General features: G+C 43.4%; 1 protein-coding gene across 5 annotated transcripts in view; it reads left to right on the forward strand.

Annotated features, from left to right (window-relative positions):
* The first annotated feature begins 1,780 nt into the window (after positions 1–1,780).
* The window catches only part of SEC16A (SEC16 homolog A, endoplasmic reticulum export factor), a 41,140-nt gene continuing 29,415 nt past the window's right edge, over positions 1,781–13,505 (forward strand). For 4 of the 5 annotated variants that reach the window (XM_026657224.1, XM_026657227.1, XM_026657225.1 and 1 more), the window contains exons 1-2: positions 1,781–1,899; positions 9,544–13,450. In XM_026657224.1, the coding sequence (XP_026513009.1) occupies positions 9,623–13,450 (3,828 nt within the window). In that variant the 5' untranslated portion in view covers positions 1,781–1,899; positions 9,544–9,622. The remainder of the gene's footprint in view (positions 1,900–9,543; positions 13,451–13,505) is intronic. The other variant, XM_026657228.1, reaches the window with a different exon arrangement.

The following is a 13,505-nucleotide window of genomic DNA, read 5'->3' on the forward strand; positions in this document are numbered from 1 at the left end:
CTAATTTACTAAACTAACAGCTTATTGCCTTATTTCACGTGTCTACAATGCTACAACCCCACAACAGCCAAGGCCACCGCATAAGCTCTTTGGGGCAGACTGTCTTTTTGTTCTGTTTGTCCAGAACCTAGCGCAGTGGGGTGAATGACTGGGACTCCTAGATGTTACCTTAATGCAGTAAGAATTAATAATAATATAGGAACTGGCACAGATGCTGACTAGGCCTTACGATTGCTGAATCTGGATTTCCTTACTTCTCAGAATGGGTTGTGGTATGGCGTGCTTCTTCAGTCTGTGTGAAGACTGTGAAACTGGCAGGAAGATTGTTGGCTAATGACTCCCGTGCATTGTGTTTAGTGTTCACTGTGATGCGTCTCTATGGTGCTTTGAACTGAGAGAATGTATGCGATGTAAGAAGAGTTTATTGCTCTGTGGTTATTGAGAACATTGAGCAAGCTCCTGACAGGAAACCACCTGCTTATTCTAGTTGTCTTTTCTAAATGGAGCTTTCCGGGTGAATGTGCGGGGGCAGAGCCCTTCCACTCAGACGCTCACATTGCAAGAAAAACAAAAGGGATGGAAAGGAAGGTAGTGGAAACTTCACATGGCAGAGAGAGGAGATTCTTCATTCTCCATTTGGAGTTTGAATATGCTTATGTAAGGGACCTGGACATAAACAGTCTGGCCTTGCAGTCATAGCTGGGCTGGGATCCACAAGTCAAGGAGGGTCATCAGCGAGCAGGGGTCAGAGGAATCGCTGGAGCCAGGTTCAATAAGCAAAGTTGGGGCTGGAGTCCGGAGATCAGATGGAGATCAGAGGTAGTACCAGGCTGGAATCAAGAGGCAGGGGCAGGGTCCGAGTGGGGCTGGGCTTGGAGAACAGTGATCAGGAGACTTCGGTGAGGTTTGGAGTCACAACAGGCCAGAAGTCTATGTGGTTGTGACTTTCTGGGCAGCCTCCAGGATTAAATAGTGTGCTTGGCCAGTCAAAGGGCCGCAGGGCACTGTCACGCTGCATCTCCTGGGCAGTGCTTCCTGCAGCGCCTACTCTCCCCGCTGTTCCCCGGCTGTGCCTGGGGACAGCGTGGGAAGATCAGCCAGCCCTGGCTCTGCAGAGTGGGATTCTGGTCATACAGATCCTTACAGTTTAGTCAGAGATGCCTAATTATCACACACCTCCTCCTGCACAGCTGTGCCCAGCCCGCGTCACAGCCTGGCATCTTCGTCCTAGCCGGCGCCTGGGCTGTCAGTGCAGGGGCTGTCAGCGCTCCCAGGCCATCCCCGGGGACGCAAGCTTTCGCCACCACGTGCACTGGAGGGCCCCTAAGGCTGTGCAGTGCCAGGGCCACTGGGGAGGTGGGCGCCTGCTTTCCAGCATCTGCCCAGTAACCAAGGGCGGTATAACAGAGGCTAAGCAGTTCAATTCTGCTCAGGCCTGTCAGGGCGTCTCCAGCCTCCCTAGGTGGGGCTCGAACCTGCCATACTAATGTCTCCAGCAGCTGTATTGGTTAGCGTTCCCACCAACCCTCAACGCGCATGCGCCCAACCCTGGCGGTCTTCGGCTGACACCCGCCGGTGAGCGCCGAACTCTTAAAGGGATGGCTACATTTTCTGTCCGCCGACGCAGGTGAGTTTACACCCGCCGCCACCCGACGAACCCTTTAAGCAACTCAACGGAGAGCGGAAAGAAACAAAATGTGTGTGTGGCGTCGACGCGTACGCGCCTGCGTCATCGCGTGCGGAGCGTGACACGTCGGCGGCGGTGGCCATTGGAGCCGGATGTTCCAAGATGGTGGCGATTGTTGGGGTTGCGGCTTCTGGGACGCGGGGAGGCGTCTGCTGCTGAAGGGGCTCCGCCTGCTGCGTGCGCCCCCGGGGGGCCGAGCCGGGTTCCGCCAGGTGAGGGGAGCGCGCCGGGGGCCCCCAGGAGCTGGGCCGAGGGGGGGCCCGGGTAGGCGCTGGCTGGGGCAGCCTGGGGGGTGGCAGGGAGTGGGGAGGGGGAAGCTTTGGGGGGCGGGAGGGAGGTTGGGGTGCGGCTGGCCGGGGAGAGGGGACCCTCGGGGCGGAGGGTGACAGGGAGAGGGGTAGAGTCCGGGAGATGTCTTTAGGGGGCAGCCTGGCCGGTGGAAGCCTGGGGCATTAAGAGGTGTGGATGCTGGATGGGAGAAGTCTGACGGTAATTTGGTTAGGTCTCTGGCGGGGGGGGGGGGGGGGGCGGCATAGCCTGGGGAATGCAGCTAAAGACTTGCTGGGCTGTGGGGTTAAAAGGTGGGGGCAGCGCTTCCCATTGAGAGAAAGGATGGTTCCGTGGATAGGGTGCTACCTTAGGACTTGGGAGCCCTTGGGCAAGTCACTTAGACTCTCTGCCTCAGTTCTGTATCTGTAAAATGCAGATCTTAGCCCTCCCCTATCAAACAGGGATGCTGTGAGGTTAAATGAATTAAAGATTGCGAGGCACTTATTGAGTAATGGGTGACATACAAGTATGATGTATAGACAGTAGGGGTGGAAGGTCCAGCACTGGGTACTTCAGGGACTGGCTGTTTACGATTACCCCAACTTCTCGTATGTATTCATATTGGTCCCCAAAACATGGTACCTAGTGTTCCCACCCTGGGCAACTCTGATTTTTCTCTGGGTGCCTTTGTGGCCTATAAGCAACAGAAGCAGCTGTAGAGAAGGGATTTCTTGGAAATCCTGAAATTGGATTGGGGTCCCTGATGTGACATTTCATGAGATTGCGACATGGTGGTGCTCAGATGTTGCAATGTATGGGTTTATACAATTTTGCAAAGATGGCAGTTGAAGTTTCTGCTCCTCCACCTATTTGATTGTGTTGGGGAAACCCAAGCTCCGCAGTAGGTTAGAGTGTATGAGTGCAGGTCTTACTTGTGGGTAGATGTGGTGAATTAAGGCTATTTTGAAAGTATGTCTCTTAGTGTAAATGTCTTTGTTTATTTTCAACAAGGCATTTAAAGTGAGCCCTTCAAAACCAAAGTCACCCTTTTTCAAACTGTTGTAGCGTCTTAACCCTGTGCATAATTGAATAGGAAAGACTTGAGTACCAGCTGATGATGGCTGAGTATTGCCTGAAAAAGTTGGGAACCACTGACCTAATTAACTAGTAATTTCCTTTCCAAACTAATGGAAAGGTTTATGTTCCTGTTGTCTGAGGGCTGCATGTTCAGCTCTATGTTCTTGGTTCCAGGAGCATCTGAGCAATATTTGCATTTATATGGAAGCTGGTAGGAAGTTTTTTGCATTATTGTTGTAGCATGATAGTGTTCCACAGTATGTTAGATGTCATCCATACATGCAGGAAGATGAAGTGCCTGTTCTGGACAGCTTATGGTTTGTGGCCCTGATCCTGTAATTGGATTCGTACGAACACAAGGGGTTGCCCATACAAATTCGACTGCAGGATTGTGGCCTAAGATGACAAGTAACATATAAAAGGTTTGGGAGACTAATAAATCATACAATTGAATTTTTAAAAAGTGTTCAGTTGTTATGCTTCTAGGGTTGGAGAAAAACTACCTCGCAGAATAGGATTCACTTAACGCTATAGGCACTGGTGTCCTTTTGCAGGATCTTCTGTGATAATACAGTAAAAGCTGTGTTATCTGGCCATTTACCAACCAGAAAGCTTTAGAAACCGGCATTTCTGATATCTCCCAATACAAATCGTCAATAGGGTTGCTAGGCTACCTATATGGCTCCGCGGGGCTCCCCAGAAGCGGCGACATGTTCCTGCTGCTCCTAGGCGGAGGAACAGCCATGGGGGGCCTCCGTGCACTACCTCTGCCTTGAGCGCCACCCCTGCAGCTCCCATTGGCCGGGAATCATGGCCAGTGGGAGCTGCAGGGGTGGCACCTGCAGACGGAGGCAGTGTGTAGAGCCGCCTGGCCGCGCCTTCACCTAGGAGCAGCAGGGACATGTTGCCGCTTGTGTGGAGCCGCCCGAGGTGAGCGCCGCCCGAATCTGGCACCCCAAAACTCCTCCCATGCCCCAACCTCTTGCTCTGAGCCCCCTCCCACACCTAAACTCCCTTCCAGAGCCTGCGACCCACACCCTCTCCCGTGCCCCAGCCCTGAGCCCCCTCCCACACTCAAACTCCCTCCTTCCCTCCATTGTTAAGTATAACTCTTAGTTAACTGGAATTTTTGACTAACCAGCACCCCCCATTCTCCAACACGCTGGATAACAAAGCTTTTACTGTATAAATTCAGTTCACAAGCTCTTATCTCTTACTTTGCTTGTGTTGAAAGCATAGCAGAGATGTTGAGGAAACTTTGGATTCCTGTCATCTCAGCTAAAGCCACAGTTGCCTCTGGATCTTGTTTTGATAGTTAAAATTGCTTAATTGGGGCTGTTTTGCATAAAAATATTTATGACCCAAGATCTTCAATTAGAATATTGATTACAGATTTATCTAACTGTATTTGTGCTGTTTTACGTATTCCTGCAATGATGTTGACAAACTCTTGTAATAGATAACTAATTTAACTACTTTCATTTGTGCGTATTGTAGTGTCATTGTACATGGGTTATGGTACACTTAAGCATGTTAGGAAGGAAGTACACAACATTGAAAAGCTCTTTGGAGAAAGTAATAGGTCTTCCTTCATTGTTCACTGCTTCATGCTAACATTTGTCACATTTCACTTTAGTAGTTGCCATTTAAGCTCCACAGAAAATCCTAACATAAACAAAGAGAATGTTTCCAGATTATACCAGGGTGTATCATTTGCTCCATTAAGATCCTTTTCAAAGAATTAAGAAAGTTGTAAAAACTGATACCATTTTAGTTCTGATCATTTGTTATAAGCTTTATTTACTTAGGCTGGCTTTGGGGTAAATGATCACCTCAAGTACACCTGTTGCATTCAAACTTCACTAAGTGTTGCAGATGCTATTCAATGAATTTCAATGGTTTCTTGTTTGGGTACAAATCCTGATCCATTGCAAAAATTCAGATTTCTATTAAGATGTCACTCTTGACGCACAATAAGTTGTAAAAATGAAGGATCATATGAATATAAATATCTTAATGTGAATTGCAAGAAATTTGTGAGATTGGGAAAAAATCTTCTATGAGCTATTCGGCATGCGTAAGTAGAGAACTGTGTGTGACTAAATCATGTCAGACAGAAGTTGATCTTTCTGAAACACTCCTTATGCTGTATTTTTTTCAATAAACTGACTTGGGGCTATGTAATAATATTAGTTAATACAGAATTCAATATAGAATTAAGTCCAATATCTAGTCAGACACTAGACAAAATGCAGCTATAAATGTTTTATCCTTTGTGGATAATACTGAAAGTTAGATGTGGTGATGATGTCATAACCCTCAGGACATTATTAAATTAATTAAGAACACCAAACATATCTCTTTATAAAGCATGTTGCTAAGAGGCAACAAGAAAGGGGGGAAAAAAAGCTACAGTCTGGTTCTTGAAATTGCATTGCAATCTGAGTTTTTATTAGTTGGCCTCTGGAAAGACAGTCACATGAGCTTTCAGTGGAATTATTTTGCACACTGAGCGATCGATTCTGTAAACATGCTAACAAATAATACTTTGAGCAATCACACTGACTATGTTGGGCCCTTAGTTTGACTGTTCTGAAATGTATTCATACATCTTTTAGATATTAATTTAACTCTTAAAGCTTAAGCCCAATTTTTCAGATTTTAGCTATATCTTTTTGGGGTGTTCTAATGACTTTTTTTTTATATAAACAGTTTATTTTCCTTCGTTTAGGTGTTGTCTACATGGGAAAGCTTTTTTAGTATAACTAAAGGAGTGAATTTAAGCTGACATAGTTGTAGCGGTATAACCCCCTGTGTGGACACTGGCAAACTCTCCTAGTGAAGACACAGTTTGTACCAGCAGAAGAATGTTTTGGCCAGTATAACTTACACAAGTTCCCTGAACAAAATAAGTTATACTGAGAAAAGGAGTTTGTTGTTATAAACCGCAAAAACGCTAGGGCTTTTGCCGGCATAGCGATGTCGATCGGGAGTGTGATTTTTTTTTTTTTCACTTCCTACTCCTAACTGACATAGCTATGTTAGCAAAACTTTCAAGTGCAGAGCAGGCCCAAGAGTGGCTTTTTTTGCTTTGTTTTATGTTACTTGAGGAAGAGGTTTAGGCTAAATCAAAAAAGCCACTCTTACACTGGAGTAAGTGTCTACATTGGGTTATCAGTGTATCTATACCTGGATAGCTATACTTTGATATAACTGGTAAAACTTTAAAAAGCAACAAAGAGTCCTGTGGCACCTTATAGACTAACAGATGTATTGGAGCATAAGCTTTCATGGGTGAATACCCACTTCGTCAGACTAACACGGCTACCCCTCTGATAATTGGTAAAACTTTATTTTCGGTAACCTTTTGGGGGCTGCCATTTTTATGCAATTGTAGATTTTTGTAGCCATTAGGTGACTAACATTTAGTAGGCCATTGTGCATTATCAACTAGTAAAACTTTGAGATGCAAGAGTTTCTACCCTAGATGGGAACACTCTAGTTGGATTAGCTTTGAGATTATTGCATAGCCATCATCGTTCTCACTTATTTAAACCAAAAAAAAAAAAAAATTTTTTAATTTTAAGTTTTGGAAAAAAGATTTTTTCCCCACATTAATATTGTTGATTAAAACTACTTGCTTTCATCACTTTAATAACCTGCACAGTTTGTGTTTTTAATCTCTTATACACCTTTTCTACTTGCTGTGTGTGATCTGTTTATTAACTTTGATCCAGAAAAGGATGCATCTTCCTGGCTTGGGCCTCTAAAATAAGTTTGTGGTTAGAATTCTTTATTTATTCCCGAGGTCCACAAAAAAGAGAACAAGTAATTAATGAAAAGTAAGACTCTTCACTAATTTTGAATTTGCTAATTATCAGTTGTTACAAGAACACTGAAGATATTAGTATTTTGCTGTTTTGTGTGTGTTTGATAGGATATTGTTAGGAACAAAGTCCCTCTCAGAAATGTGGAAGTCAACACTTATATTATAAAACAACTGATTTCTCTACCCAACTACATTTTCAAAAACAAGTTTTTGGGTAAACTAAAAAAATGTATAAACTGGAAATAAACATTTTGTTCACAAGAAATTATGGTTTCCACTTGAACTATTGTCTTACATTTCTGGTTTCCACTTTCCCATGCATTGCATGAGAACAACTAGTAAAATGAAAACAAAAAAAAATCATAATTTTATTGTAAAAACCTGAAAACTTCATTGTGGAAAAATAAATATAAGGGGATGTCCAAAACAGATTCTTAGACGCATGTTCATTTTCTAAGTGTGTAGAATCAGGAGCTGCTGACTAGGCAGGGTTTCCTGGTAACATCCTGGTTGGCAGTAGTTGTGCCTTGCTGGAAAACCTTCTCCCAGATATCAAGGCAGAGAGAAATGATTACAATATTTGAAAACTCTTTGAATTGTTAGATGTGTTTTGTAGCAACTAACGTTCCCTGACATGGATTAAGCATGCAACTGTTTTAAAAAAGAATTTTAAAGAAAAATTGAAGTTATGCTTGAAACTAACAAACCTAAGTTCAGTATTTCTATTCAAAAGCCTAGCATTAACTCAATTCTTCTGCTCCTCCTCCCCATCTCAACAAAAGATTTACATTGGCTATAAAGCAATAACTAGAACATTGTAATGGTGTGCATTGGCCCTTTGGGCCCCAGGGAGGGGGACCCCAATAGCTGACCCCCTCCTCAATGATCCCACTTAAAGAGGGCTGCATTACCATGACGTATGAGCTACAGTAATACAAATAATAAATAGTAATGAGAGATTGTATTGATTAGAAGCCAGGAGAAGTTGCCTTTGGGAGATAAATAAGGGCTATACTGCTCATTGGCTTATATGCTTTGTGTTTTTGAAGTTTACTGATTTTAAAGCTTTACAGAATGAATGCAGCCAGAGACTTTTTGCCAAGATTATATTTTGATTAAGCTGAAACCCCAGAGAGAGGTTTTTGCATTTAACCCCTTCTCTAGCTGCTTAGCGCCTGACCCAGTCACGAACATCGTTCTGTTGTAGTTTCTTAACATACAACTCTTGCTATCAAGACACAAGTTGCATAACCAGAAATTTAAAGATGGTTTTAAATAGGTTTTAGTCATCTGATTGCCATTGACTTTGGGAGTCCTATTGCTAAAACACTGCACAACTCTTGGTTGCCTTTTATTATGAAGGATAAACAAAAATCTATCCAATAGATGACACAACTACTCTGGATACTTTTCTCTCCATGATGCGAACTACATTAATAGCATATTTCTATTAAAGTAAGGTCCCACTGTATAGTACATGACTAGTAAAAATGCCCCAGATCTCATATAAATCGCCATGGCTTGTTTTATTTTAAATTTTTTTACATGGTACATTATTATAAATGGAAAAATACAAGGTCTTAACTAACTTATGAAAACTGCTATTGCACCACCCACTGAATTCTTATAACTGATACCAGTGAGTTTAAGTTGAGATGGAAAACTTCCAAAACAGTCCTATTAAAATTAACCAGAGAGCATATATATTTTGACGAACTTTACAATAGAATTGAGACTGTATTTTAAGTTTAAAATACACCTCTACCCCGAAATAACGCTGTCCTCAGGAGCCAAAAAATCTTACCGCGTTATATCCGAATTCGTGTTATATCAGGTCGCGTTATATCGGGGTAGAGGTGTACTCTGTTTCTGGTAATGTCTCCCTTCCCTTCCTCCTTCCCCTTGCCCCAGAATGTCTTGCAGTGATAAAAGTGGAATGTGCTGAATTAATGCAAATAACATTTGATGTACTTTATATGGATTTCATTCTGAAAGTAATATGCTTTTACTCCATTCATACAGCTCTTCCTGGGTTTAAATACAGCTCAAGCTAAAACACTTTCTAAGAAAGTATGAGAACCTGAAGTTTTCTTAACTGAGCGATCTTTAATATCTTCCACTAGTGCACTACCACTAACTGGTGCTACCAGTGGTGGGAGTGCTAGTATAGCTCAGTTGCTGATGGTTTTGCCACTATATTGTCTAATCCTGCTTAAAGCAAGTCTAGACAACATGATGGTATAAATGTCACTGCACTAGTGCTACCGCTGTTAGTATGAGACTTTACAGAAGAGCTCAACATAAGTGTAAAAGTCAGTGTAAACATTGCCTGGGTCCAAACTGTATTTAAAAACATTTCCCTGTGGGTTTTTTTTTTAAACATTGTTTTTAAAATGGCTTGGCTTTATTTGCACTGACTGGTCAAACAGTGTTAGATGATCCTTGTGTATAAATACAATTATAAGTCCAGTGTAGTGAAAACTCAATGTGTGAAATAAATATACATTCTGGAAAAATTGGCAAATATTTTATTTTTGGGAATCCTGTGTCTTCAGCAGATCACTTTCTGAAAATTCTTTCTTTTAGGGAAAAAAAAAAACAGAATGAGATTTTTTTTTTAAATGCTGAGTTTTCTTATTGTGGGATGTGAAACTAATTTGTCTTATGTTCTCCTTTACAGTGTGGGGAAAAAGGAAAACCTGTCTACAGCATTCATTGGTGGTTCTCCAAACAGCATTTGACCTTGCTAGAAATTCGTCATGCAGCCACCTCCACAGACAGTTCCAGCAGGGGTTGGTGGACCGCCGCCTCCTGCAGGAATTGCTCGGAACACGTATTGGCGAAACAGCCCATTTAGTAGACGGGCAAATGCACCAGTCTCAGGAGCAACTGCCCCGGTGCAGCCTGTGACAGACCCTTTTGCATTTGGCAGGCAAACTCCACAAGGTTCCCTGTTAGGTAATCCATCCAAAGGCAATCCCCTGGTTATGCCAGGTCCTGCTCCATCAGTGTTTCCTCGTCCAGCTGGTGTGCATTGTTCTCAATCATATGCAGGGGATAATTCTCATGGACTGCCTACATCTTTACCAACATCTGTATCTCAACCAGAAATAACTTCAAATACATTTTCTAATGTGGTGACTCCTTCATCACCAGCACATATTATAAATAGCACTGCAGAAATGCATCCAAATGCAGAACATAACTCTTCAGCACAGTCGCTTTATAATACAGGAGCAGCACATGAAAGTTCTCTCAGTGGACATCCGGCTATGGCGCATGTGGCAAACAGACCCCTAAGCAGACAAGATATTAATAGGGATCCAAGCAACACTAGTTCAGTGCCTACAGTAGCACCATTCCTCCCTCCACCTCTTCAACAAACTCCACCGCAGTGGAGACCTATTCACGAAAACCTGCAGCCTCAAGTTCAGAACTACTGGTCCTACACTGAGCCACCTTCTCCGAATGCAGTTTATAGCGTTTCTCACTCTTCAGCTGTTACGTCCCTTCTTCCTCCCCAAGCAAATCTGCATCAGGGGCCTGTACATCAACATATTCCACAAAATACCATGCAAGCACCTTTGCCCATTGGTGGTGAAAAGAATGAGATAAGCAGCTTCCCAGTTGCCAACCACCATGTGAACAGCTTTCAGCCTGAAAATATGTTTAGACAGAATATAAGAATGACTAATCCTTGGCCAAGTCAACCTTACCAAGAACAGTTTTACCCACAGCCTCTTTTACCAGACTCTGGTTTTGTTAATCCCATCACTCAGGAAAATAACCCACAAAAACAATCTCAAAATGTGTCTGAAACACCAAGTGGACATACATCCACAAATGCAGATTCAGGAACTCTCTCCATGTTTTTCAAAGGGGATGAGGCAGAAAATGAAGAAATACTTTCATCAGAAAAAAATGATCTGTCCAGTAAAGCTAACTATGATGCTTGTCAGGTAAATTCAGGGCATATGTATCACCAACCACTGCATCCTCAGCAGGCTGTAGCTAGTGTTCTCTCTCAACCACAGATTGGCACAAGCTCAGCTAATGAGGCAGTGCAAAAGGGAATGGATGTCCAATATTTTTCTAAAACTATAAGCAGCCAGCATGAGACACAGACCAGTAAAAACTCTATGTATATTAGTGATGACAAAGCAAATGTTAGCAAAGCTCGTGAGAATGTTGGGTCGCATTATGAAAATGTTGAGAACCTGGAATGCATTCAGAATCAAGAAGTTCTGCCAAGCGAACCACAGAATATTAATCGCTCATCCCCAAGTGTAGGTTCTGATCTGTACAGATATGGGTCACTGCCAGGGCAGTTGCTTCCAAAGAACACTGTTGTGAGCCATGCAGAAAGAGGACCAAATCTAGAGGCACCCGACTTGTTACCTCATCCGGTCCGATCTGATAGTGTATCCTCAAACTACAGTAACATAAGCCACAAGAGTGTTTCTAGTTCAACAAGACCTCAAGAGCTTGTTGGTACATTTATTCAGCAAGAAAGCGGGAAGCCTGATGAGGAGTCCTCTGCCAGTTTCTTTAAGCAGATTGACTCCTCTCCTTTGGGAGGAGATTCGAGTGAGCCAAATGTCAGCAAGAATTACCATAGTAATCTGTCCCAGCCTCCAACTCCAAGTCCCCCCAAACCTACGGGAATATTTCAGACAAGTGCAAATAGTTCTTTTGAACCAGTAAGGTCCCATGGGGTTGGGGTAAAACCTGCAGAGGTTGACCAAGCGAAGATGGTGGTTGAACTAAGAGAGAACCACCCAAACCAAAAGAAGACTAAGAAAAGTACGGCTATGCCAGCTGCCTCACCAGGTAATCTTGAACAGCCACCAGATAACCTGGAAACTATTTTCATGCCCCAAGTACATCCGTTGCCTCTTACAGTCACTGGTGAACCTGGAAACATGTTGCAGCCTGCTAGTGGACCTGTTGTGGAAAACATACAGTCGATACCTGAGAAAAGACCCTCAACAAGAGCACAGGGAGCAACTAAAAAGTGTGAGAGTCCAGCAACAACTCTCTGGGCTCACAGTGAGTTACCTAACTTTGGGGGCAATGTTCTTCTAGCCCCTGCTGCTCCTGCAGTGTATGTACCTGCCAAACAGACAGTGGAAATTATTCAACCGCCTGAAGAAGGGCTGTCTAGTCAGCAGCCAAATAAACCAGAGTGTGTTCCTGTGCAACCATCCCAGCATGGAAATGCATCTTCTGAAAACCTTGAGAATCCTCCCAAAATGGGAGAAGAGGAGGCACTTCAGTCTCAGGCAAGTTCAGGTTATGCAAGTTTGTTGTCTTCTCCACCCACGGAGTCTCTGCAAAATCACCCTATCTTGATTGCCCAGCCTAATCAAAGCTATAATTTGGCTCAGCCAATTAATTTTTCTCTTTCTTTATGTAATCAGCTAACCAGGAATGAAAATAATCTTTCACTGAAAGATCCTGGAGTTGAAGATAAACCCGTAACAGGACTCCAAGCTCCACATGCTGGTGGGATCCTCTCTGGGGAAAATGTGCCACAGTCTGTGATGCAGGTTGGATCTTCAGTTAATACACCTCCATCTTCTAATCTGTCACATTCTAATTTATTACAAAGCCCTGTTAATTCTTCAGAAATCACCTCAAATCAATCCACAAATTTGTTGATGCAACCTCCATCTCAAACTCCAATTAATTTGGCTCCAGAAGGTCAAAAGAATGTTAATTCAGAAGGTTGTCTGCCTGAATTTGCTAGTAAACCAGGATCTAACTCAGCTGTTTCTCCTGGGACAAATCTCCCCAGTGGAAATGCAAGTGTGTTGTTAGTCCCACTAGTGAATACCATGATGCCTAATAATAATTCTACAAATGACTCACATAGTCATGAAGAAACTTCTGGAGCACTCGATTTTACAGTAACACGGACACTGGACAAAAGCAAGACCAGTAATCCTGTACAGATGCATAATCCGTTACTTTCTTGTGGTCCAGTATTTCCTCAGCAACCAGTCAATCATGCTAGCCAGGTGGGGCCAGACACACATGACAAACAGCATTTCTATCAACAGGTAACAAAAGATGTGCAGCTTCAGGCTCCATCAGACAGAGCCACACAGGGGGCATTGCTTTCTCAGCAACAAAAGCAAACTGCTCAAATGCCACAAATAGTACCTTCTGGGCAGTCCTTGGTTCCTTCAAATTATCAGATGGCTTCAGGAATTAAACCTACCCACGCACCGCAGCGACAAGAGAATCAGGTGCCAACTAATAGGTATTATCCAGTGGGTCCCCCAGAGGGTAGTTCAACACAGCCACCAACAAGCTATAGTCAAACAAGTCCCGATAAACAACCATTTTCTGGTCAGTCATTGAGTGCTCCAACTTCATCAGCATCTGTTACCACCAGTCATCCAGCCATGCCAACCATGCAACAAGACCAGAATCCACCACCTTCTCAAACTCCTCAGGATGCCTGTGGGCCACCCCAAAACCCTTACTACTATTACAGACATCCTTATGATGCTTATCAGACTCCATATCCACAGCCTTACCCTCCCCTGGATCCTAGAACGGCAGCTCATCTCTATTACCAGGTAGAGCAGGAACTTTTTTCTCTTCTCTCATAATTGTATCGATGTATTTAGTAAC

This window comes from Terrapene carolina, unplaced genomic scaffold (genome assembly GCF_002925995.2).
Source record: "Terrapene carolina triunguis isolate 2854851 unplaced genomic scaffold, T_m_triunguis-2.0 Scaffold238, whole genome shotgun sequence".
In the NCBI taxonomy this organism is placed as follows: domain Eukaryota; kingdom Metazoa; phylum Chordata; order Testudines; family Emydidae; genus Terrapene; species Terrapene triunguis.